Source organism: Urocitellus parryii, chromosome 7, assembly GCF_045843805.1.
Source record: "Urocitellus parryii isolate mUroPar1 chromosome 7, mUroPar1.hap1, whole genome shotgun sequence".
Lineage (NCBI taxonomy): Eukaryota > Metazoa > Chordata > Mammalia > Rodentia > Sciuridae > Urocitellus > Urocitellus parryii.
In genome coordinates this window covers 76,367,982-76,394,752 of record NC_135537.1, presented here as the reverse complement: position 1 = coordinate 76,394,752, position 26,771 = coordinate 76,367,982, and the positions used below count along the sequence as shown (strand labels likewise).

The 26,771-nt window shown below is 39.5% G+C and overlaps 1 protein-coding gene across 1 annotated transcript; it reads right to left on the bottom strand.

The window, feature by feature from the left end:
- Window positions 1-526: 526 nt before the first annotated feature.
- On the bottom strand, window positions 527-21,098 carry Alkal1 (ALK and LTK ligand 1). The gene is made up of 4 exons (XM_026394388.2): window positions 20,912-21,098; window positions 4,148-4,201; window positions 1,666-1,746; window positions 527-591 (listed from the first exon to the last, which is right to left on the bottom strand). The coding sequence occupies exons 1-4, from the start codon at window positions 21,096-21,098 to the stop codon at window positions 527-529; spliced, it is 387 nt and encodes a 128-aa protein (XP_026250173.2).
- Window positions 21,099-26,771: the final 5,673 nt, after the last annotated feature.

Genomic DNA, 26,771 nt, shown 5'->3' with positions numbered 1-26,771 from the left:
ACTCTATGTAAGCCAACATTTTAACATCTATTTTCATTTTTATTATATCTTTTGACCAGTTAAGAAAATATAGACCTGTAAGTATTTCTGTTCATCTAATATCTATCTGTATAATGTTTTCACACAACAATAAAATAACACCAAAACCTGTTGAGTATATTTTTAATTAGGGCTGGTAAGGTCTCCAATATGTTATTCATCTTATTTAGTGTAATCTCTATAGTGGACATTTTAAAATTAATTTTTTTATCAAATAGCATATTTTGATCAAGTTAAAGCACAGTGAAAAATCCAGATTAAGCTCAGTAGGTATGGATATGATCAACTTCCTGGATTCTTATATTGTTCAAATTGTTCAAATTTTGGTTAGACTTTATAGGATTGGTGATGTAACTCAGTAGAAATAGAGCATATGCTTACTTAGCATGTGGAAGGCCCAGAACCATCAATTAAAAAAACAACTTTAAAAAAGACTACTAAACAGCATAAGAAAAATAAATAAGTACATACTCCCAGGGTAGATTTTCTAGGTCTGTGAGCAGAGTGGACTCACTGCCAATCTTGTTAGCAACCTGGCACATCTTTTGTAATCTAGGAGAAGGAGTAGAAGGTAGATTAGGTGTATAGTTACTACAAATATAAGGAAAATCATGTTAATTATTGTCATTAAATCACATAACAATATCTATAACTTAAAAAGCACTTAATGTATGAAGTGCGTGCGTAACATGGATTTTTCCCCATTAATTGCCCCAGTAACATAATAGAAAAGTATGATTGTTGTCTTCACTTTAGAGATGAGAAAAGAGCCTCAAAGTATTACTTCTCCCATAGCTGGGAAACAGTTTGGTCCCAAAGCCTGAACTTTCTGCCCCACACTGCTTTATCATTTAGTGATTTTGACTTGAAGCCAACGTGCTTTGTTTCTCTGAGCTATTAGATGCAAGTTGTTTTTGAAAAATTTACAACAAATCTGATGCAACAACCTAAGTAAAATTAAATATTTCTCAAGAAAAGCAATGTAGTTAATAAGAAACAAATTGCTTAAAATTTGTTTTCTTTAAAGAAAAGTTTAGGCTTGGAAAGAAATTTAAAAACAGTCAACTCAGTTACCACACATAATCATACTTTGGATATTTTAAATGATAACACTTAAATATTATGTTTGGAATCATTAACTTCAGTAATTTAAGTATCCAAAAGAATTCATTAGAGCAAACTTTATAACACATGCTATCAACATTCAGAAAAATCCAGCACCCTTTGTACAAATGACATGATATTAAAAATATTTACTTTAAAATAACTTAGGAGGAAATTTTGACTTATGCTCCATAATCATCTTACTTTTTTTTTCATTTATGTGAGAGAGCACTTTATTTATGCCAAGGAATTTGAATAATGATAAAAGGCTTCAATCCTAACAAACACTTTGGTCTTTAAGGAAATCTGCTATTTTCAGATTTGGATATATTCCCAGCTAGAATGTGATTTTGTTCTTATAGTTTCAACAGCACACACAAACCTTAAGTACTGTCAGTGTTATAAATAGCATCTCTTGCAATGTTTAGTCTATTATGTCCCACCCCAAGACAGTTAAAGCTTAAAATGACATGCATTTATTGCTGGATAGGATTAAAAAAAAAAACTGTCCAAGTGACTTACAGGCTGGCACTGAGCAATCCCTGGTATTGTGATACAGTCTATGGAAATGTTTGCTACATTCAGCCGAAAATGTGACTGGCCCTAGAGGACAGGAAAAGAATGCTCATTATAAACACAGGCATGTTTCCCAAACAAATTGCTAGCACTTTACGGATGGAAATAATATAACTGGGGTTTACATCTTGCTTGTCCTTAAAAGAACTTGCTCCACAGTCCTTCCCCACTTCCCCGCAACCAGACTCTGTGGGAGGTAAAGAGTTCTGATCTATGAAAAACAATATAAATTCATTCTGCATTCTCAACCTCTCACATAATGGAACCTTTGCTTCTAATAGAACCCTCTAGAATGACTGGAAGGTAAAAACACCAGAGAGAGGAAAGAAATCTGTAGGGAATAAAGTAAGTGGTTACAAAGAATATAAAATCAATATCCTTGGTTTCTACTTTTCGTTCTCCATTTTTTTTATTTAATAGGAATTAATATTTATATGCAGAGACATTTATTCCATTTTAAAAAATTAAAATGATGTGTGTGTTTAATCTTAGTGTCCAGGACTACCATAAATTGGTCAAGACCTTGAGACTTCTCTCCATCTGTTCATATAAATTTCTGGTAGACTTCACCAAAACTTTCATCCTTCCAACTGGAGTCTGCTTTTTATGGAGACTCCACAGTCACACTGAATACCCTGACACTCACTCATGCAGTAGGCGGATCTTCACTTGATCTTCATGACACTCATATTAAACTTAGTTAACAAATATGGCCCTCAGATTTGATCAAGTGGGAAAACTACAAGGAAAAACTACATTTCTCCCCACATGATAAGTCAGAGATATAAAACAATAAAAGGTAGCTGAGATGATTAGGAACGGAAAGGCAATAGCGGTAACAAGGGTAGACTGTTGGTAATAAGTTTAGTGATTTTTCCAAAACTTGGGGCATGGGATGATTTGAAAATAATTCACAAAGTTGATATGAAGAAGAATGAAAGCGTCAAGAGAGAGCATTTTGTCTGTGCTTAAGATGTGGCTTATTACTGAGCATATCTGTAATCTCAGTGACTGAGGCAGGACCATCACACATTTGAGACCAGTCTCACAAATTAGCAAGACTCTATGTCAAAATTAAAAAAAAAATGTTTAAAGAGCTGGGGATGTATCTCAGTGACAGTGTCCTTAGGTTCACCTAGTACCACAAATTAATTAATTAATTAAATTAAAAATAAAATTAAAAAGATGTGGCATACGAGGGCTGGGGTTGTGGCTCAGTGGTAAAGCATTTGCTGCACACGTGAGGCACTGAGTTCGATCCTCAGCACCACATAAGAATAAATAAATAAAATAAAGATATTGTGTCCATCTACAACTAAAAAATATTTTTTAAAAAAGATGTGGCATATGAAAGTCTGTCTCTCTTCTGTTCCAAAAACTTCTGTTGTGCTCCATTGGCTGGGAACACAGTCCACTGTCCTCGACATGTGTTGGGCACCTGGGGTCCGGATACTTGTGGTTTGGAACACTGACCACAACCTAGCCCTGTCACCATGGTAACCTGGCCACCCTCCTGTGCACAGTGTCTTCCTTTTCCTTCTGCTTTTTTGCTGCTGACCTTTTAGCCCTTTGGTTGCCACTCATTGGATTATTACGGCCCTCAGCTAAATTTGCCCAGGAACAGAATATGCATAAAGGGTTGCCTATGCAATAATAAAGTGGACCGAGTTCTCTGAAACTGGTCTCCAGAGGTCTCTTTCCGACTCCATAACCACACTCAGCAATTTGGTGGGATTCCACTGGACCAAGTGAGCCCACAAACATGCAATGTAAGACTGTTCACAATGATTCCAACCTACCTTTCCAGTCAGATATTTTCCCTTTGGCCAAATGCATCCATACCTAAATTCACCCATAGCCCATTGACACCATCTGCCTGTCCTTTCCCAAACCACACTACAAAATTTTATGTCTTGCTCAATGAATTCCTACTGACCAGAATGTATCTCTCACCTTGGGAAAATTTTATTCATCTTTTAAAGTCCCACTTCAATATGTCCACTGAAAGCCTTCCTTGGTGGTTCTTAGCCAAATTATTCACTTGTTGTGTGTCCCTAAAACATTGTTTATACTTCTACTACTTATCAAAATCTGGTTTACATTATAGTTCATACAAGTTAAAAGCATTTATCCATGTCACCAGCTGGACTATGAGCCTTTTCTAGACATTTATCTTCATATCCCCAGGACTTAACATAATACGTTGCATACAATCTTCTTAAATTTATATTTAGTTTGCAGTACTGGAGATTGAACCCAGGGGTGGTCTACCACTGAGCCACATCCCCAAACCCTTTGATTTTTTGAGACAGGCTCTCACTAAATTGCAAAGGCCCACCTCAAACTTGCAATCTTCCTGCCTCAGTCTCCTGAGGAACTGCATATAATCTTCTTATTTAACTAAATCACTGATAAGTTGTATGCTTACCTGTGAAATGCTTTATGAATTTGTCTTTTAAGTTCAAATCTCTTGGGAATATTTCTGAAAAGAAAAAAAAATAAGAATTTAGAATTTCTGAAATGATCTCCACTCTTTAAAAATATCCTTAATATGCCATCATTAAAAGGCACTAACCATATGAATCTATGGCAGTTATGTAACTGATCTCAATTCCACCTCTCCTGTTCTGACCATTCCCTGGCTCCAAAACTCAGTGGAGCTCACTGCCCCACCGCTCTACCAGAGCACATACAGACCTCTCTGAAGTGCACAGTCACAGATCAACATCTGACTTTCTGGCTGCCCCAGACCTGTTTCCCACCATGTTCTCCAGGCTCAGTAAATGACATCATACTTTACCCCTGGCTCAGACCAAAAACCAAGAAGTTATACTTGATTTCTTTCTTCTCCCAGCACACTATCCAGCCTGTGAATTCGTTTTATAGATTTCATACCTAAAAATTTATCCGAGACCCATGCACTCCTACCTCTTTCACTAACACAGGCTAGTCCAAGTCTTCATAGTTTTGTGACTGTACTTTGGCAGCCAACTCCTAACCAGTCCTCTCCTTCCTATAATCCTTTTTCCCCTGCAGCAGCCAGAGCAAACAAATTGAAATACACTTCAGGTCAGGAGACTCTCCCACTTAAAAGGCTTTGAGCTTAAAATAAAATAATATTTAATAATCAAACTACATCTCAGCCTTCAACTGTACTCACTAAAAATATGCCATCCAGAAAATGCGATTTATAAAAACCCTTCAGGAGCATATGGAAGTCATTTAGAAAGAGAGAACATTTAAGCTTGAACCTCAAGGTTGGTTGGCAGTTAAACATTTAAACTTAGAATGTTTTTGTTACAGATCCACTCCTGTGTGGTGTCAAACACACTATGAATATGAAAGGGAAGTGAACATTTGTCACCTCCCCACCTCCCCATAGGTGAGTCTAAACCACCCCATTGAGGAGGTTAACTTCACTGAAACCCAGGAGAAGGGAGCCTTAGAAATGAAGATGCAGGAGTTCTAACCATCCTTTAAATCCCGGGAGCTCAGCGGGGATGTGGGAGCCTTGGCCAATGAAGTAGCTCCCAGGCTCCCTTCAGCCCTGGTGAGCTCAGGGCAGGATTGCCAACCTCAGGCAGTAGCTACAGAGATCAAAGCTCCCCTCTCATATGAGCACAAACACCTGCACTTGACAAACAAAACTCATACAGAATAATAAAGCAGCAGAGAAAAATCAAAGTATTTCTTTATCTAAATCTTTTGGTGTCATTTTTAATATTCTTCCAGCCGGAACAAAAATCTATACACCATACCTCCTGAAACCAAATACAGCAGGTCAACCTCTGTGACATCAGTATACCATGTGCTATTTGGCCAGGTGGCTACATTTGTGCTTTCTGGACGATAAGTCAGCTGAGTACAAAAAGTATTGTGACTAAGTGTTTTCAAAGACTTTATATATAATTCAATTTCCAAAAACATTTTAGAATACCATTTTAAGCTGTAGACACTGAGATAATGATGACATTCAGGTTTGTAAAAAAATTACATATTTTATGTGAATTTCCTCTCTTCTCCACCCTCATAACATATTTTGTAACTTCTATCCAAGCAGCTGTCACCTTCTGATTAGCACGAGAGTGCAGGCTGCCTGTCCATCTCCACTACAGAATTATGGGCTTCCTAAGGAGAAAGCCACTGTTTTGCTCACCTTTTATCACCTGAAGCCTGCTTTGCTAACAAGAGACCAGGAACTAAAGGCTGAGGGGGCTGTTACCTTTCAAATGGAAACAATCTAAGCTGCACTTGTGCTCAGAATAAGCTACCAAGAAAACCACCATTTTAATACGCTTGACTTTTAATTTCAAACTACAAACGTCATACAGGAAGGTAAGGATATATAGCAGATTGCTTTAACTTAAACTGAGACATGGAATTGGACACCTGAAGCAATGAACAAGAGATAATTCATTAAAAAGAGATGGGAAAAATGGAAGCACTGCTATGTGCTCAGGTATTTGAGAAATGTCAACCGGGGCTAAAGAGAGAGAAGGGGAGGGAAAGAGACACAAGATGAGGTTGTAGGTGGACATGAACCTCACAGTCCTTTACACACATTGTACTTAACTCTGTGGCTGATGAGAAGACAAAAGGCTTTAGGCAAGAGAATGACATGGTCAAGCTTCATTTAAAAAAATTATTACAAGGGAGGAAGGAAATGGAGAATTAGGTCAAAGGATGCAAAGTTGCAGATATATAGGATGAAGAAGTCCAAATATCTAATGTACAATGTGAGGACTACCGTTATTAACATTGTATGGGATGCAGAATAACTGCTCAGAGGGTACATTTAGGGGTTACTACCAAAAAATAAATAAATAAAAAGTAAGGGTGACATGATGTCTGATGTGTCAATATGTTAATTTGCTTGACAATTCTAACCATTACTCTGTTATAAGTTTATCAAAATGTCATGCTGTACACTTGAAATTTATGCAATAAAAATAACATTATACATGATTCAATTTTTTTTCAATAAACAAATGTTAAGAATAAAATTTCAAAAGGTTGTGATGCCTGACATGGAGGAGCAAGAATAAATGCAGAGACAATTCAACAGTTTTCAATAATTTAATTTGTGTTGAATTGCGCTCTTCTGTCCTTGGGTTGACAAATGACTCTCCATGAGCCAAATCCAGCATTACAGCTGTGCTTGTAAATAAAGATTTTTGGAACAAGCATGTCCATTTGATTACATGGTATCAGTGGCTGCTTTCCACTACTATGGTGCATGGAATCCCAGTGGTTTGGGAGGCTTAGGCAGGAGGATTGTGAGTTCAAAGCCAGTCTCACCAACTTGGCAAGACCCTAAGCAACTTAGCAAGACCCTGACTCTAAATAAAATATTTTTTAAAAAAGTGCTGGGGATGTGGTTTAGTGGTTAAGCACCCCTGGGTCCAATCTCTGGTTAAAAAAAAAAAAAGGCAAAACAATTACAAAACAAAATACTGAAAAATGTTTATTATTTGTTTGTACCTTCATATAACTTAAAATCTTTCCATAAAGATAGTTCACTCTGATATGATAAATAATAAATAAATGTTGACCCTCATTCCTTTATGAGGACACATGTTTTAAACCAGTTTTACATGAGGTACTTTAATTGAAATGCTGCAAAGCTCCTAGAATTATCAATTCTTTTAAGTAAGGAGATGGGACTATTAATCTTTTTTAATATATAAAAACAGTTCCATTTAAAAAATAAGAACAACTACATTTAATATGTTATTACTGAGAGAATTACAGATGGAAAATGTGCTTAGAGAAAAATTCAAATGTATTAAATACAAGACAGGAAATGCTATTAACTTTTAAACATATTCAAGCAATACTGTTTAAAAATACAAAATTAAGTGTATTTAAAAATGGAAAGGGCTGGGGTTGTGGCTCAGTGGTGGAGTGCTAGCCTAGCACATGAGAGGCCCTGAGTTCGATCCTCAGCACCACGTAAAAATAAATAAATTAAAGGTATTGTGTCCAACTACAACTAAAAAATAAATATAAAAAAATGGAAAGTCACCAAACAGATATCTTTCTCTTTTCTTATATAGTCACATAGAGGCTATACTGTTATATACTTGTAAATGTATAAATACGTACTTGTAAATATATGTTTTTATATCATGCCTCTTCCATTAAGGTTAAAATATTTAAATAAATGAGTGCATTATTTAACTCTCTTTTTATGTAACATTTTATGAGGCTTATGTAGGTTGTAAATAACACACAAGGTAATCAAGTAAGTTCAAATGGGTTCCTTCTTGTTTTCCAATTTCTTGTTATTTAAAGTATATTCCGCTGATCAGCAGCATCAGCATTTTTAGGGAGCTTGACAGAAGTGCAGACTAGGTGCAGACCTAGAGCATCAGACCTTGTTTTCTTATTGTAACACAGTTTATTTGGTATAGTCACATTTGACTTCAAATTGTCTAAACTAGTTATCTCCCTCTCAGATTTAAAAATCATCATTCCATAGACTTTTTTTTAAAAAAATGAGTCTTACCATTTCAAAAACAAAGAGATAAAAAGCCTTTTACATTGGATGACTTTTTTTAGGTGCAATCCGTTATTAAGAATGACAAGCAAAGGACAAATAGGAAACTGTCTAGCAAAAAACATAGAACACAATGCTAATACTATTCTTGATTGATTAGGCAGCTAGGAGCCAATCAATACACTGAGCCACTGGAAAACCCCAGAGGGCTGTTAATCTAATAATAAATGCAAATAACCCTAGAAGCACAATGTCCAAGAATCAAAATGTTGTCATTACTGAGGCCAGCAATAAAGGACAGAGAGTAAGTTTGAAGGCAGAAGCGCAGACTCATTTAAGTAGAAATCAAGTTTGACAGTCCTGTAGCAGATGATCCAGCACATTGTGGTTATGTGAATTTAAAAAGTAAGGAACAGGGCTGGGGATGTAGCTCCGTGCTAGAGTGCTCGCCTAGCTATGTGTGAGGCCCTAGCTTGATCCCCAGCATTCCAAGCAGCAAGGGACGGAATAATGATGGAGATATATTTTGGAATCAGTTGCACAGAGGCAATAGTTGAAACTAGAGGGGTAGACATGATCACTCCACAGAACACTCCACAGGCAAGAATGGATCCCTGGGGCAGCCGAAGAAGAGGAGGTCAGAGGAGAAGAAGCAATCATCAGAGAAGCAGGGAACCAAACAAGAATAACTGTGGAAATAAAGAAATCACTTAAAGAAGGCAAGGAGGGAGACGGAGGGCATCCCAGAGGCCAAGGAAGATTAAGACTGCCTGTAGCCTGCAGTGAGAGGGCTGAAGATCAGGCAGCGCCACAGGCAGGAACAAATAATGAGGACTGGTACACAGGTAAGGTTCACAAAGGAGGTCAGAGTTGGTCCTATGTACTCATCATGATTTTGTGTTCTATACTCTGATGCTTTGACATCTGGGGCATGGCTGACCCTGGAGGTACTGTCTCTTCTAATGTGAGGGCCAGTTCCTGGAGAGGGCAAAAGACTCACCTGCAAACTTGCCTTTCCCAGGTCAACCAACCGACCCAACTCCTCTACTGGGCTTTCAGACTCAGGGCCACTGTCCCCCTGCCCTAATCACTGCAGGGCCAGGAACCACCCCTTAGCACCAGAGTCCACTGAAAACATTCCAACCAGCCGATCCTAAGCCTTCTCGTGTTGCCTGCAGAAACCACAATAAAAACTCCTACCCACACTTTTCTCCACTCCCTTAGCCCCCTGACCTGCCCAGGTGCTCCCAGTGTGGCTCTACCTCATGTGTCCTGCCTCCTGTTTATAGGGACTCAGGAAGTGAAATGTCTTCCTCCGTGACAACCATTTTCAGTCTGTGTGTCTTGTGATATCTGAATAAAACAAATCCCAGCTATATTTTAAAACATAGGTGATGGCAGATACTGGGAAGAATGGTCACCTAATCACACGTGTCTTATATTCTCTGGTAACAATGCAAAAATGATTAAAAGAAAACCTATCTCTCCATATCATCTTCTATAAAAATGTTTCTAAATATATTGCTTCCTAAATGAGGCAACGGAACTCTTTGAGCAAGAGTTAGTTTGCCCATATTTCAAAATGCCTTATTGTGAGTGTTTTTGAAATGTGCACTTAAATGACTACCTGTGCTGTGTTGGGATGTGTATTAAAGATCTGAACTCCAGCTAGGATATAGGAAGGTGGGAGAACCTTTAATAGGCAGGGCTTAGTGGGGAGTCTTTTGGAAACTGGAGGTATGCCCTTGAAGGTGATAGAAAGATCTCAGCATCTTCCTTTTCCTCTTTTGCATCCTAGTGATGAAATGAGTAATGTGCTACTTTGTCACAGGTCCCAAAGCAACAGGGCCAATCAATCTCAAACTGAAACCTCCAAAACTGTGAGCCAAAATAAACCTTTTTTTATTTTTATAAGCTGATCGTCTCAGGTATTTGTTACAGTAATTGAAAGCTGACTAACAAAACCTGACTACTGTATGTTAAAAATTTTTGCCAGTTTTTAAAATTAGCTAATTATATTGAAAACGTAATATGTAATCACAGGAAATATTTTTTTCCTAAGATCCAAATATATGGGGATTTAGAAAAAATGTATGAATAAAACCACAAACAGTAACAATAATAAAACTAAACTAAATTGAAATTGACAATATATAAGATAAACAAGTTTAATACACATTATTCACATAACCTAGCCTATGTATTAAGTTTCTTTCTTTTTTTTTTTTTTTCTTCTGAAGGATGTTTCGTGTTTTTAAAAACCTAAGGACTCCTGCTTACTAGGCACCTGCTTCTCCACTAAGCCACATCCCTAGTTCCTGGAGTATCTTTTACTTTTACTCTACTGATGAAGAATTTTCAAGAACTTGCTATTTTAACACTGCATTAATTAATGTATTAGTACCAACTAATTAGTGCAATAATTAATTTCTATACTTTAGACTTAAAATTCAAACTGTAAATCTTTCCCTGTATAAACAGAACTTTGTTTTCTAATCTATGAAGGAATATAGAAAATAGTCACAGGAAAAAAGTTAGACAAACAGATAAGACTCCAAACCCAACAAGTGAATTGTGTTTTTTCTTTCTTATCAGTAGGCATATCTTCTGGCAATAGAAAATCTCTTATAAACAAATATAGGCAAGCTCCAAAGTGGCCATGAAGGCTTTCACGTTTTCAGATTCACCACTGCTCTGACACCAGTGCAGGACTTCCTCAGAGTGAGAAGCCACCAGCCTGTGCACCTACAGACAGGGCCCCTGTCAGGTGCCTCACAGGCATCCGGAGTGGCCCTTCCCTAAGACACTGGAAATGCACCCTGTCCAGAGGCCACAGCCCCTTGGCCTCAGCAAGTCTAGAACCCAGGTTTGCTGTCTCTACAGACCTACATTCTGGAAAAAAATCAATAGTGTCATTAGTATTATAGTGTTTGGTACATCAATGGAATTTTTACCAAATAATCAGCCAAAAATAATTGTCTTTCAGGACTGAAATTGTTTAATAGCATTTGTTTCCTTGTTTTCACACAGGTAACTACAACTTCATAAAGATGATTTATTTTCCTTAAGTTGGCCCATGTCGTTCGTCTTAGGTCCACCATGTGTGAAGCCGACACGCTGAGCAGTTAAAATGAACGGTAATCATGGATTCTCTAAAATTCAAGCAAAGCTGCATGCTTGTATATTAAGTTTTAAAAAAATGTTCACAGAAGTACAAAATGTGCACAAGGGTTGCATTCTTCAGGACAGCATTTAAATTTTAGATGAATAGGTTGACACTTTGCTAAACTCATCTCTAGATATTTACTTTTCCATTGAATGACAGGGTGCCTTGTCACCTAGAAGATGGTATGTCACTGTTCCTCAATGACCCATCCCTCTACCTCCTCCAGTTCATCTTTCCTTCTCTCCTTCAGCCCAACCCTTCTTCCCAGGGTCCCCCTAGGTAAGAGAGGGCTGTTAAGGCTAAGTTAAAAAAAAAAAAGTTTGAATAATAGCGGTTTACATTAAGTTTCCTTTTCGGCAGGACTTCATAGGCCATGCTTCTGAAGCTGGTAAGCCAGGGAAACTTTTTTTCACAGATTAACTTTCAAAACACACTGAATCATGTAGCTACAGAGCAGTGGCTGCATGCTGGGTTGGGGAGACAGCAGACAGTGAACTGCCAAACTAGAAGCTTGGCCAGGGTTGAGGGGGGCAGTCAACCATTCTCTTTCTGAAGAGACATTCTAGAAGATTCTGATGTACCACCTTTCTCCTCCCTGTGTTCCCCAATTTAAAAATTGGGTGGTTCCGAAAGTTCAATGTACATGATAATTCTCAAAAAAAAAATTGATGAACTACAGATCCACAAACTGCATTCACAGATATGTCATATCCAGGGCCAAGTTCAAGAATCATATTCCAAACTTGCATGTGGTTCCAGGATCCTCAAGTTAAGAATCATTCCTCTAGAAAATATTAAGGGCAACAAATGTTGTATTGTTAAATATAACCAAATGCTAAGAAAATTAGTTTATATTTATTCATCCTCAGAATGGTACAAATTAAATAATAAGTTGATAGGTCTGGTTTGGCTTTGGACAAATAAAAATTCAAATCTTTAACTTTCAAAATTAAGTTTAAAAAAACCTCAAAGTTTATTTTAAAAAATTCAATTCCTTACTCCTTTTCTCTTCCAAAATTCCTCCTAAATATCAACTTTATACTGTGACTTGTATAGGCCAAGGGCATTCAAAAACAATTAATCCTCAGTCCTAGCTTAAAGGAACTCACATCAACACAGATAAAGTAATATCAAACTAATATGAGTTACAATATGAAGATGCTATAGGAGAAAAATACAACTTGTTTTCAGGGAAAAAAATAAATCATTACTGAAAAAGATAATCAGAAAGACTATAACTTCAATGAATCACATTTTAATAAAATGTTGATTTTATTAATGCATAATAGGCTACACATTTTAAATATGATATAAATATTATAGCTATCATTTCCTGACAGCTTGTACTGATAGATTCAGAACGAAAGTTATAATAATGAGAAATTATACCCCTATCTGATTCAAATGTATGTCAAGATCATTTTACTGTCATGTGTAACTAATTAAAACAAAATAAATAAATAAATAAAAACAAAAAGTAAAATAAATAAATATATAAATAAAGTTATAACAAATGCCTAAACTTCAGAACATGCTAAGTCTTAGTCCCCCTTATCCAAGGTTGCAGGGGGTACGCGGCAGGATGCCCTGAGGATATCTAAAACTGCAGTTAGTACCAAACCCTATGTACAGTATTTTTTAACCTATTATACATATCTGTGATAAAGCTTAATTTACAAATTAGGCACAGTAAAGGATTAATAACAATAATAACAAAATATAACAATCATAACAACATAATGAGGATAAAAATAGTAATGGAAATATGGTCTCTCAAAATATCTTACTATATTATTGCTTTTTTACTTAAAGGAAGAACTTTATATCTTCTCCTAGACATATCTGAATTGTCAGCATCACTACTTTTGTGCTTTGGGTCACTATTTAAGTAATAAGAGGGTTATTTGAACGTAAGTACTGAAAAACCACAACAGACTATAGTTGATCTAATATCCCAAATGTTCGAGTGATTAATGGGAAGGTAGCATATACAGCATGAATACATTGGACAAAAGAATGATTGATAACATGGGTAGACCAGAGCAAGTCAGCATGAGATCTCATAGCTATTTAGAATGGTAGGAAATTTAAAACTTGTGAATTGTTTATTTCTGGAATTTTCCATTTAATATTCTCAGACCTCAATTGACCACAAGTAACTAAAATCTTCAAAGAAAAGCAAAGTACACAGACAGGGCTGTACTTCTCACTATTATGGTACTTTCTACAGTCATATACATGAAGGAAACATCGCCTGGATTTATTTGTCTACATTTCTACCCAGCAACAAAAATCTTAGAAGTCTGCTCCAAAATGCTTTAGAATTTATTTCCAGCACTAAAACTGAGGCCATAGGGAGAAATCAACATATAAAAGTTTTTTTTTTTTTAATCCTAGTGTTGTTTTGCCAATGCGTGAGTGGTAAGTAGTTTCCTATGACTCTGCCACTCCACGGAGGGAGAAGCCACACTAGGTGATTCCGTCAACTTCCTGCACAGAATTTCATCATTTGGCAGCTATATAAATGGACTCCTACAGGCAGGCAACAACTACTACCAGAAAAACTGTGAATGGGTAAGAACTCATTCATGTAAGTCATCTCTGGCTACTTCCTATGTTTGTGATCATAGAGACTCTAACTATCAGGCCCAACAGACCTCTGATCATAGCACCTGTCAAATATACTACGTGGTGAAAAATCATATATAATCTTTCTGCCTTGACTTCCTCCCATGCAGACAGTTTTCAGTAAAACAAATAGCTTCAATAATTCAGCAAATAAAATATTTTAAATTTTTTAAGTGGAAGGTAATAGATACGTTTGTTTGACTGTAGTAATAATTTCCCTATATATAAGTCTACCAAAACATCAGAGTGCATAACTTAAACATATACATTAAAATTTTTTTGAAGTACCCACCCTGGTGATATGCAAAGTAGCCAAAATAATTATTTTATTCATGCAAAGTAAATCATTACCAATATGACTGAGTGGATAGAATAGTAAAAGACTTGCAATAGAGGGAATTTGGGTTCGATGAATAAAATTCCATTACTATGCAACACCCAGCAGTATTCAAGTACATATGGGTTTTTTTGTTTCGTTTTGTTTTTTAGATTTTGCCAGAGCTGTGGTATATTTGCAAAGTGAATTTAGGGCTCAGATATTTTTTAAATAAATGCAGAGACATCACAAAAGAAGAGGGTCATGATATTGGGAAATATATATTTGTTCTTTGTACCTGCTTCCTGTCATACAGCTGCTAAAATCTTTGGAATCTCTGAAGCAACTGTGTCTTTTTGCATGACAAAGAGTTGATTGAAGGATGGCAGCCCTTATGTAGCTTTAGGATGGGGACTGGTCACCAGAAACACCACGGCAGGATTAGAGGATTGGCAATTCCATTAGCCCAGGGATGGAAGAGAGGCTGAAGGAAGAGTTGGTCAACAAGAACCGGTGATTTAGTCAATCATGCCTATGAAACCCAAAAGGAAGGGTTCCGAGAGCTCGGATAGCTGTACATGTGAGATTCATGGAGGACGGCTCACCCTGGAGAGGGAATAGCAATGCCACGCCCCTTCCCCACATCCCTCATCCCACACATCTCTTCATCTTGGTGTATCTTTTATATAGAGAATATATATAGGATATCCTTTGTATATCCTAAATAAATTTTATCCAATAAATATAAGCAAAATGCTTCCCTGAGTTCTGTGAACTGCTCTAACAAATTAAACCAAACTGAGGAGGTGTTGTGGGGACCCCAGTTTGTAGCTGGTGGATTCCATCAAGGAAGAAAATCAAAATGGAGTAGCACTGGTTCCAGGGCACTTAAAATGGAGTTGGGAGGCCACAAACAGATCTCAGAAATGCCTATAGCTGAACCTTTGACCCCGGCACTTCCTACCCATCCCCACATATGTCCCCAGAATTCCATCAGACCAAGCTGAACTCTGCCCAGGGCTAAACTGCAGTCTCCTGAAACATTGTCGACCACCGATGACCTGAATAATGGACCCCTTCCCCCAAACAACTCACATCCAATCCCTTTCTTAGAAGACAGTTTATCTTGTGTCAGTACCAGTTATAATGCTTGACTCACAAGTGATGTAATTCCCAACCCCCTTCAATTTAAAGCTATAGATAGTTGCCATTTTGGAAAACCTGGGAGCACATTTTTGATATTTCTTTAATCTGTTTTTTTCCCAATATTTCAATCCTCGTTAGCCCCAAATAAATATAATTTTCATTGTCCTCAACTAGGTTTTTATATGCATTCAATAGTCAAAAATGTCAGAGGCTCAGACTTGATAGCTGTGTTTGAAGTGAGAATAGTTTTGAGGATTGAGGCCTCAACCTGTGGGGTCTGACCCTATATCTAGGTAGGTAATGTTGAAATTAAACTGGATTAGTCAGGCACAAAGCCTGCCTATAATTCCCTCTATTTGGGAGGCTGAGGCAGGAGAATCATAACTTGAAGGCCAACATGGGCAACTTAGTGAGACCCTGACTCAAAATTTTAAAAAAATAATAATTTCAAGGTCACAGAAGCCTTCTGTGTTGATTGTAGAGGTGTGGGAACAGAAGAAAAACCGTTTGATTTTCCTCCAAGGGAAATAGATAGAACAGTATTCCATATGAAAAGATCAGAGAAGTGCATTTTAGAACACAGCAAAATATCAGACGCAAAGCCAGAATGTAAGGAGCAAGTACTAAGACTGTCACTGGCACAAAGGCACTGGAGGCAGCCCTGTCAGAGCCAAAGGACAGTCACAAAGTGAGCATGGATATCCTGCCTTCAAATGGAATTAGAACTTTCTTGGAAAATGAAGAAACCACTGTAGATTTGTGACCGCAGAAGGACCAGCTCCATCCACACTACTTATTAAAATGTTTATTTGCGATTGTTCAAAATAACCTCACCAAATCAATTTTCACAATTTTTCCCTAAGCTCCATGTCAGTAAAGTTTTACATTAAAACAACCATACAAATCTGACTCCAGAAGGTCTATAGAAACAACGTCAATGTTTACTGACATCTCTTGAAACGAGGTTGCAAAAGGAGATGCAATAATACATTAAAACTTTCCAACAGTTCCCATTACGGTTCCCTCTCCCCACATCTCATCTCTTCTCAATCTCCTTGAAACCTCCTTTCTCTTTTTCTCAGCCTCTGATTTTCTGTGTTCTGATGGGTGAGATTTCCAATGCCCCCCCTTTTTTGGGCAGTGCTGGGAACCAAGTACAAGGTCTCATGCATGCAAACCCTCCACCACTGAGACACATCCCCAACCCATCTAATACCCTTTTTCTTCTGGTAGTTTGAGGTAGAATTCCTCCTCTATTCCCTCTGCTGATGAGATGCTCAGAGAACAGGACGGAGGGGAGGGAACAGGAACAAGAGGGTGGGAGTAAAAGGAATAAAAACCCACACTTCCTAATTCTTATCCCAATAAAAACATAATGGTGGGGCTACTAAATAAGTTAGGGAGACAATATTGAAGGTCCTTATAACACTCTCATGAGAGCTTGGAGTAAGATGGCAGAAAGGACAATGAAAAGGATGAACCAAACTCTAGAACTTGGCAGGATTCCTCAGCTGACCTAAACTCCAAGAGCAAGTTAAAAAAAAAAAAATTGGTGAACTTTACAATCCCAAGCCTATCAGTGACTGCCAATGCGTGTTGAGTGGCTGAATAAATGGCTGAATATGTGCATGAACAGTGAATGCATTGTGGGGAGGAAGGACAGCCAAGGATGGTGAATTGCATGTGCTCCTGGAACCCAAAGCTCACACCTCCCCCCCCCACCCCAACTACAACCTTGAGAGTAACTGCATGTTGTCCACATCTTGACTCCAGTTTTCATATTTACTGCTCCCTCAACCTGGTTATGATCCTCTCACCTCCAGCCTTACCTGTGAGTGTGAAGAAGTTGCCTGAGAAGGAAGAAAGCACTCTACGCTGTGATATTGTGAAATATTCGTTTGGACTTCCTGGAATACAAATCCTAAAGTCCTTGGAATCTCTGAAGTAATAATGTGCATTTGCATGCTCCTGAGTTGATTGAGGGCTGGCAGTCCTCAGGTAGCTTCAGGATAGGGGCTAGTTGTCAGAAAGACCAAGGCAGGACAAGATGATTGGGACTTTCATTCTCTCTCAATGCCCAGGGAGGGAGCAGAGGCTAGGGGTAAAGTTGATCACCAATGGCCAGTGATTTAATCAATCATGACAAGGTGGTGAACTCTCCATGAATTGGTAAACATGTTTCCTTGACAGCCACTTAGGCAATTAATGGAACCTGAACAGGGAGTAGCAGCAACACTGACTGGTAGTAGCTGGTCAGTCAGAAGCACTGGTAAAATGACCTGGGGCTTCACACAGGCATTTGACTAGGGTTTCAGTTTTAGGGACTGGGTCTTAGACCTGAGGGATCTGACACTGTCTCCAGATAGAAAGTGAATTGGATTAAAGGATACTCAGCTGGTGTATCCTGCAGAATCAACTGCTTGCTTGGTGTGGGGAAAAACCAATACATCTGATGTCAGAAGTGATCTGTGTTGTGAGACTAGTAGGAGAAGAAACTGAGCCAGAGTTAGTTTTTTCTACTTTCATGCAGAGCAGAGATTTCAGAACCCAGAGCATGTACATGATGGTGCTTATTATGCTGCAGAATCCTGAGGACAGAATTCCAGACCCATCTGGCACAGGTGAGAGGTCCTTAACCTCCAGCACCTGGGAGATGTTTCCTCTTGAATAAGCTAAGACACCTAGCACCCTTTGAGCATTTCCCATGAGACTTTCCAGATGGGTCCTTGTCCTCTCTATATTCATGTGCTTGTTTGTCCCTGATCCATGTCCAAGTGTTCCTTTCACAGGCAACTTCAGATGTAATATGCCACCCTTGTTCTCCCCATATGAATAAAGTGCCATAATCAAAGGTTGAGACCACTACAAACAGGTAGAGAAAGCAAGGGACTCTGGGTGACCCACAGGTCACTTTCTATCAGACTATATTGATTGCCGGTCACAGTGGCACATGCCTGTAATCCCAGCAGCTTTGGAGGCTGAGGCAAGAGGATCACAAGTTCAGAGCTAGCCTCAGCAACTTAGTGAGACGCTATCTCAAAATAAAATATAAAAAGGGCTGGGGATGTGGCTCAGTGGTTAAGCGCCCCTGGGTTCAATCCCAGGTACAAAAAGAAACAAACAAAAAAAATTAAAAAACAACTTTAGATTGTTACCACATTTTTTTTTTTTTTGGTCCTGGCGATTGACCCCAGGGCTACTTAACCACTAAGTCACATCCCCCCAGCCCATTTTATATTTTATTTAGAGACAGAGTCTCACTAAATTGATTAGGGCCTCGACAAGTTGCTGAAACTGGCTTTGAACTTGCGATATTCCTGCCTCATCCTTCAGAGGCACTAGGATTATAGGCATGGGCCACCATGCACAGTATCAGATTTTTACCACTTTTAACTTGGAATAAAATATTCTGTTTTCTTCCTCTTAATTCACTTCAGTAAGTTTTCACTGTCTTTAACCAAAAAGACTTAAATGAAACACAAGATCTGAATTAATGTATTTCCATAAATGCTCTGTGGTTGCGACTTTCTCCCACTCCTTTTACATTCCAAACTGACACAGCATTGTCTGAGATAAATACTTGGGTGAACAATGATTGTAAGTTGAAGTATATGATCATGTGTGGCAGCAACATGGTATGCTCCTGCTGTGGTCACTATGCCCACTCCACCCCTTCTTGAGGGCTTTCTACCTGCCAGTCAGACTGAAAGTCTCCACCCAGGTCCTCCACACACTCTTCTCAGATCCATCTCAGCCTCCCCATCACCTCCCTCTGATTCACTCTGGGAATCCTGCAGAACATTTTGCTCATTCAGTGTGTGTATGCTCAAGCCTTCCCCTCCCTCCACACCCTGAGCGTACTGGAAACAGCAGACATCTAGCTGCTGGTTGCTCTGGGTAGCCTCAGCCCTCTACATAATGACTGCCATGTAAAGACAGGTGGCCATTTGTGGAATGAATAAGTATACATATGATGTCATAACTCTTATGAAAGAAAAGTAGAGTTGGATGTGGCGATGCACACCTGTAAGCCTAGCTACTCAGGAGGGTGAGATAGGAGGATCAGAAGTTCATAGCCAGCCTGGGCGACGTAGTGAGACTGTCTCAGAGTGAAAAAAAAAAATTATTATTATATTATTACTATTTTGGTGCCAGGGATTGAACATAAGGGCATTCAACCACTGAAACATGTCCCCAGCTCTTTTTAGTTCTTAATTTGAGAGGGTCTCACTAAGTTACTTAGGGCCTTGCTTTGTTGCTGAGGCTGGCCTTGAATTCCCAATCATCCTGCCTTAACCTCCTGAGCTACTTGGGACTACATCATGTGCTACCATGCCTGACCTCAATATGAAATTTTAAAAAGAGCTGGGAATGTAGCTCAGTGGTAGAGAACTTGCCTAGCGTGCATGAGGCTCTGTGTTCAATCCACAGTACCACGAAACCAAGCAGGGTACTAGGAATCCCTCTTGGCTTTCTTAAAAGTTAAGTATGAGGCAGAAGAATCCTTGCGAACTATGGCATGACCACCAGGTGGAAGATGCACCCTGGGCTTGGTCATTCTGGGTGCAGGCCACCAAGTGGCTCTGGAGATGGAACCGCTGGCTTTCCATTTCTGCCAGCAACTCCACCTGGCTTGGTTTTTGCAGGATGTGAACTGAGTCACTTTAAATAGCTTCTCTCTTTTCCCCTCCTCACCTTGCTTCCTGCCACTCCCATTCCCAACATCAGCCCAGCTGCCCCTGACCTATTCACTGGGCTTTTCTCTTTTCCTTTTCAGTCACACAATCTTCTGAACCTTTGGGTGTCTCATGATCCTATATAGTGGCAGTTTTTTTTCCCATGTCATTCCTCCCACCTTCCTAGGCATCTAAGTACAAAGTGTCCAGTGTTGATTTGGGAGCTAGCAGCATTTGCCACCCTTCTAAGCAGACTCATTAACATTAACACCAGCCACAGCAGCCCGTGGAAAGTGGTGTTAATCACCCATTTACTATGGCCACCTTGAAGGGGAAGGAGAGGGGCATTCCTGCCTAATGGGTCTCTGAGGGCAGTCAGGTTAGTTAATTCTCAAAACCCCCAAAAGACCCAGAAAGGAGGCTCTGACAATTACATAACCCCTCCACTATCCTTGGCCCATGGGACTCAAACCCAGGTCTTTCATCTGCACTATCAGGTTATTTCCAAAAAGGTTTCCACACCTGGAAAGGGGCATATAAAGACGAGGTCTTTGCCGGACCAATTTTGTTATTTACGTCTCAACCACGGTAAATCTCATAAGCTAAACCCATCCCATCTTTTTCCCCAACAGGGAATCTGCAGTCTGTTCTCTGTTGTGCTTGATTCAGGCTTCGAAGAGCAAATGTCTTACCCAGTTCCAAAGGTACTCCACACAGACTCAGGCTCAGGCAAAGGATGGGATGGGACTGCTACGACTTACCTGAGCTCCTGGAGGCGCTAGGAGCCGGGCGCGTCCCCGCTGCAGGGAGGAAAAGCAACGGTTTGGGCTCTGAGACGACAGGAGCTGCTCTGCGCCCCCGGGGCCTTCCCTGGGTCCCCGGCGGGGACAAAGCCAGCGCCAACAAGAGGAGCGCGGGCAGCGGAGAGCCTGGCTTAGCTGGCCGCATGTCCTCTGCGCCGGGAGAAGAAGTGCAAAAGGCACAGGAGGGATGCTGAGGCGGGTTCGGAGGGTCTGCAGCCCAGGGCAGGGCCAGTAGGACTGGGAGAGAGGCCACCGAGGTGAGCGGACTCCGCGCAGCCCGCCTGTCCTGGACTGTGTCCCTGGGGCGTCGGGCTGGAGCGGAGTCCGGACTTCGACTTTAGCGCAGGCTGAAGTCTAAGCGCTTCGGGGGCTCGGGGCGGGGACCGGAGGCGGGGCGGCGCCTGGGGACCTCGGGGTGGTCCCCGGGGACGAAGGCGTGTCTCCGAGTGCGGGACCCTCGGAAGTCGGTACTGTCAACCCAGGTGACACAGCGTGCGGTTCAGCATGGTCTTCTGGGCTTTCGACGGACCGTCTCCCAGGGACCAGGCTGGACCTCACGGCGAACCTGGGAAGGGCATGGGGTTTGGGGAGAACTGGCCATTGGGTCGCATCGGAAGCCCTCGCCACACTCCAGGAAGCCCAGTCTGTCTGGGGGCCTCTACCCCTGGCGGGAGGGAAGCAGAGAAACCAGATCTGAGACTCTGCAGGAAGGACCACAGAGGCTTAGTTCTCTTGGCCTCCCTGGGTTTCTTCCCCAGAGTCATCCGTTTAGCGCTTCTGCAGGTGAAATGGCCAAGATTGATCATGTAGCCCAACAATGCAGACGGCTGGGTTTTTTTTTTTTTTTAGAGAATTTTTTTAATATTTATTTTTTAGTTTTCAGCGGACACAACATCTTTGTTTCTATGTGGTGCTGAGGATCGAACCCCGGTCACACGCATGCCAGGCGAGCGTCTTTTCCAAAAGTTTTGCTGGTGCTGACAATTTTTTTTAAAATGAGATTAAGCCCACTCGTTCTGACCAAAGTGAGCATTTCTGATAGAACTGTGCTATGAAAACGATGTGGTCTACTCACTTCGTGCTACTTTACTGCTTTAGGTTAAATATATTGGGATATGTTGAAATTGCTTGTCAATCAATTAGTGATCATATTGGTTTTTAAAATTTATTTTAATTTATTTATTTTATTTATTTCTTACATACATGACAATAGTGGAGTGCATTACATTCATGATTATCCATTCACAGCACGATTTTTTTTTGTAACTCTGTATATAGAGTATGTTCACGTCAAATTATGCCATACAAAGTGGCAAATATGTGAACTATGGACAGAAGGAAATGTCCAAAGGTAGCCGAGGTTCCACCGTGCATCGCAACAACGTCAAATTTATTTATTCCTTTCTTCTTATTTATTTATATATTTATTTATGGTACTGGAAATTGAACCTTGCACACTTTACCACTGAGTTAAACCCTGGGTTCGATCGATGGATCTATCTATCTATCTATAGATCTATGGATCTATCCATCTATCTATCTATGTTTACTTTTTATTTTGAGACTAAGTCGCTGAGGCTGGCCTGGATTGCACAATCCTCCTGCCCCAGCCTCCAGAGTTGCTGGGATTACAGTCATGCCACTGTGTCCTACTCAACCTTAAATTTCTCCAATGTCAAATTTCTCTACAAAGTGATCTTGTCTTTCATGAACTGAAAAATAAGCCTAACTCATGCGTATAGTTTGTCTGCTTAGCATTCTCAGCAGGCTCAGGAAAATGGAGAAGCAAAGCAAGCTTTACCGGAGCCCTATCACATCATGCCTTTTCATGAAACTCCTGAGGACGCTTGCCTACAAGTGAAGATGTCCTCCCCCCACCACTTTACTATTATAGTAGCATAAGATTCTGGTATTTCCTAAGGGAACACATGGCATATAAAGATGGCTTCCACTTAGGAAACAAGGAAGAGCTTAAGAGCAAAAAAGATGAAGTAAGTCTGTAGGTCCTAGTTAGGTGGAATAAACTTTTCCTCCACCATGTGAAGTAAGAAAACATTATAAGTTTATGGACACTGACAAAAATTCTAAAAGTTAGGGTTTTTTTTTTTATTAGAAATATAAGCTGGGGACTGCTCTGAAAACATGCCATCTGCAATGCTGCTGAGAGGAGCCATACAGAAATGGACCCCAAGTCACCCATCAGGGGAAACAACCTGGAAGCTGGATTGTTTTCCCATATACTGAAACCTAAAGAAAGTAAACAAACCAGTGAACTTTTCAGAGATTGGCAATTCAGGCTTTACTTTTTGCTACGGTGTTATCCATGGGAACCTGAACAAGACATGTAGCCTGAATTTTCTCTCTGGCAAAGTGAAGAGACTGAACTTCAGAGGTTCTCTGGATGTATGCTATGTAACAGAGAGGCTTATGGCAGAGATGGGTGCAAAGAATGCAAATTCCAGAACTGAGTATATTGGCACACGTCTAGTTCCAGCAAACAGCACAGGAGTTCAGGGCCAAACTCGACCTCCATGGGGGGGAGGGGGGGAACAATCACGAATCTCCACATTCTTAGGGATCCTGTTCCATAGGAGGTGCCCATGAATCTGTAATCTAGGTAGTTCTGAAATTCTATTTTATTTAGTCAACAAAATTATTTAAAGGTAACTGGGCATAGTGGCATATGCCTGTAATCCCAGGCACTCAGAAGGCTGAGTCAGGAGGATTGCAAGAGGCCAGTACCAGACTTGCAAATAACCTGACTTTTCTCTTTTCTTTCTTTCGTTCTCTTTCTTTCTTTCTTTCTTTCTTTCTTTCTTTCTTTCTTTCTTTCTTTCTTTCTTTCTTTCTTTCTCTTTCTTTCTTTCTTTCTTTCTCTTTCTTTCTTTCTTTCTTTCTTTCTCTTTCTTTCTTTCTTCCTTTCTTTCTTTCTTTCTTTCTTTCTTTCTTTTCCTTCCTTCCTTCCTTCCTTCCTTCCTTCCTTCCTTCCTTCCTTCCTTCCTTCCTTCCTTCCTTCCTTCCTTCCTTTCTTCTTTTTTTTTTTGTACCAGGGATTGGATCCACAGGTACTTTACCATTAAGTACATCCCCAGTCCTATTTATTTTAAGGCAGGGCCTCACTAAATTGATTAGGGCCTTGCTAAATTTGGTCTTGAACTTTCTATCCTCCTGACTCAGTCTCCTGAGCCACTGGGATTACAGGCATGCATCACAGTGCCCTGCAAGACCCTGGCATAAAAATTTAATTAATTAATTGATTAAAAGGGCTGGGGACGTAGCTCAGTGACAGAGCACCCCTGGGTTCAATCCCCAGTAATTAAAAAAATATATATGTATTTTTGAAGGCAAATTACAAGCCAGGCACAGAGGAAAACTACAAACCTACAGTAGTGGATAAAATAGACAAAATCCTTGCCTGTGTGAAGCATTGGCTTCAGGGATCTAGTTATCCAAAACAATGATTTTTTCATAAATAAACAGGTTGCCTATAGCTAAGTTACTCTTTGCTTTTGATCTGTGTTTTTTTCTTTGTCCTTCTTATTGTCTCCCCTTCATGCTACTTGCCTCAGCTCCTTCTAGCTAGTTCCAGGGAAATGATGTTTTTATGTTCATGTAGATACCTACTCAGTAGTACTTGTTGCTGGCTTATTATCTAATGTATAAACAAGGGATTAACTATATGAAAAAATGTACTTAGTTACTAACATTTTAAATAGTTCAATGTTTTAAAAAGTGTACAAGCTAAAAGCTATTTTTTTTTAAGCCTTGACATTCAAGGTACTTGTTTTTTTTTTTTTCTTTATAAATTCACTAATAAATTGAACAAATGAAGTGTCCCTAAATATTTACCACCCATGCTCTCTGGACTCAGTCTTAGTTCGCACCAAAAAGATTGGAATCATCCATATAAGTATGGGAACCATTCTGGTGCCTCCCTCTGGAAAATGCTGACGAAAATTGAAATTGGCCAGCACACCAAGTCCATTCTCTTTCTAAAGCAAAACCAAGATGAAGAGTAGAAGATTTAGCACCGTTGTTTCTAAATGAAAGCTGCAGCTAGTGGCACCTGGACCCATGACACACTTCCACATCAAGGTCAGGTCTACCATCAGAAGACTGAAGGAATCTAGAGACCAGTAGGAGCTGGCATTTAAGACACCTCTGCCCTATAGTAAATGGGTGAGTTTATGTAACCACCAATAATGATAATAGCAACAACAATAGCAAGGTCAACTTTCTAAATAATGCAATACAACCCACCCTATTAAACATTTCAAATTGCAAACACAAACTTAATGTAGTTGATTGTCAGATTGGATCTGGAATGTCCCCCAAAGGCTCATGGAATCAGGGCTGGGTCCACAGCTGGTGGCACTATTGGGAGGTGGTAGAAACTTTCAAAGGTGGGGCCTAGTTGGAGGAAGTAGATCCCTGGTGGTGTGTGACCTGGAAGGGGATATCTTGTCCCCTTCTCTTCTCTTTCCCCCATCTGTCTCTGAACTTTTCCTCTCCTTCTCTCTCCCCGCCAACAGGAAGTGAGTAGCTTTGTTCTGCCATTATGTTCTGCCTCACCACAGGCCCACAGTGATGGGCCTTGTGACCCAAGACTGAAACCCCTGAAACCATGAGCCAAAACAAATCTTTCCTCCTTGTAAATTGTTTATGTTAGGCATTTTGTCAGGGAAACAGAAAGCTTATTAACACATTAAATTCTCTTCAACATTTCAGAAAGCATACAGAGTTTGAAAAGGCACAATTATTTTGAAAACTCCATTGCTACTTCTACCCCAATTAAAAAAAAAAAAAAGTTTAGATTCTCATTTATATTTTGCAGTGCTCAGGAAAAATAGGACTTCTTGTACAAGCATTTTACTACTGATCTACAGCCCTCAGCCCCACCCTAAATTGTTGATAATATTAACTTAATTTTTTAAAACATCATTATATATGTCTATACATACCTTGCACATTCTTGAATAGCAAGGTTAACTTTCTAAAATAAAAAAAGACTAGAAGTATTATTTTAGGTCAGTCTATATTATTAATTTAGGTCTATTGGTTATAAATGCTGGACCATGATTCAGTTATGAATGTGAAAAACAAAACAATAACACAAAAACCTGGGAGACCTCCCAAGATTATTGAGCCATGTTGTGGAATTTATGGAACCACGCCCCACCTTATGGTAATAAAAACCATATACCTGTATCTTTCCTAAACTTACTTTTACATTTTGCTCTGACTTTTTTTATTGTTGTTGTTAACTACAATCTCTTTATTTATTAATATATTTTTAATTTTGGTACTAGGGATAAAACCCAAGGGTGCTTAACTAATGAACCACATCCTGCCATTTTTTTTTTTTTTCTTTGAGACAAGGTATCCCAAAGTTGCTGAGGCTGGCTTTGAACTTGTGATCCTGCCTAAGCTGCTGGGGTTACAAGCGTGCACCACCACGCCCAGCTTTTACAACTTTTAAAGTAATTTCCTTCACAGCTCTTTTACTGTCTGTATTCATGGAGTTCTGCACATGAGCGCTCGCGCGCACGCACGCGCGCACACACACACACACACACACACACACACACACAATTGTTACTTATTATTTTATGTTCCGATTTGTCCTAAACTTCATACTATAGACCAAATAGAGTGAATTAAGCAATCTATGGCATTTCCAAAAAATAGGATTTTGAAATCACATATATTTTCTTTTATTATATCACATAATTTCCTCCTTTTGAGAATCATTAAGAATTCATACTAATCTTCACAAAATTCTTTATTCCTTTTTGTTGTTCAAACACAATTTGACCAT

Coding starts and splice junctions, on each gene's coding strand:
- Alkal1 (XM_026394388.2), bottom strand. CDS start 21,098: ATGCGGCCAGCTAAGCCAGGCTCTCCGCTGCCCGCGCTCCTCTTGTTG. Junction 4,202..20,911: donor TAGCGCCTCCAGGAGCTCAG/GTAAGTCGTAGC, acceptor TTTTCTTTTCAG/AAATATTCCCAAGAGATTTG. Junction 592..1,665: donor GGATTGCTCAGTGCCAGCCT/GTAAGTCACTTG, acceptor TCCTTCTCCTAG/ATTACAAAAGATGTGCCAGG.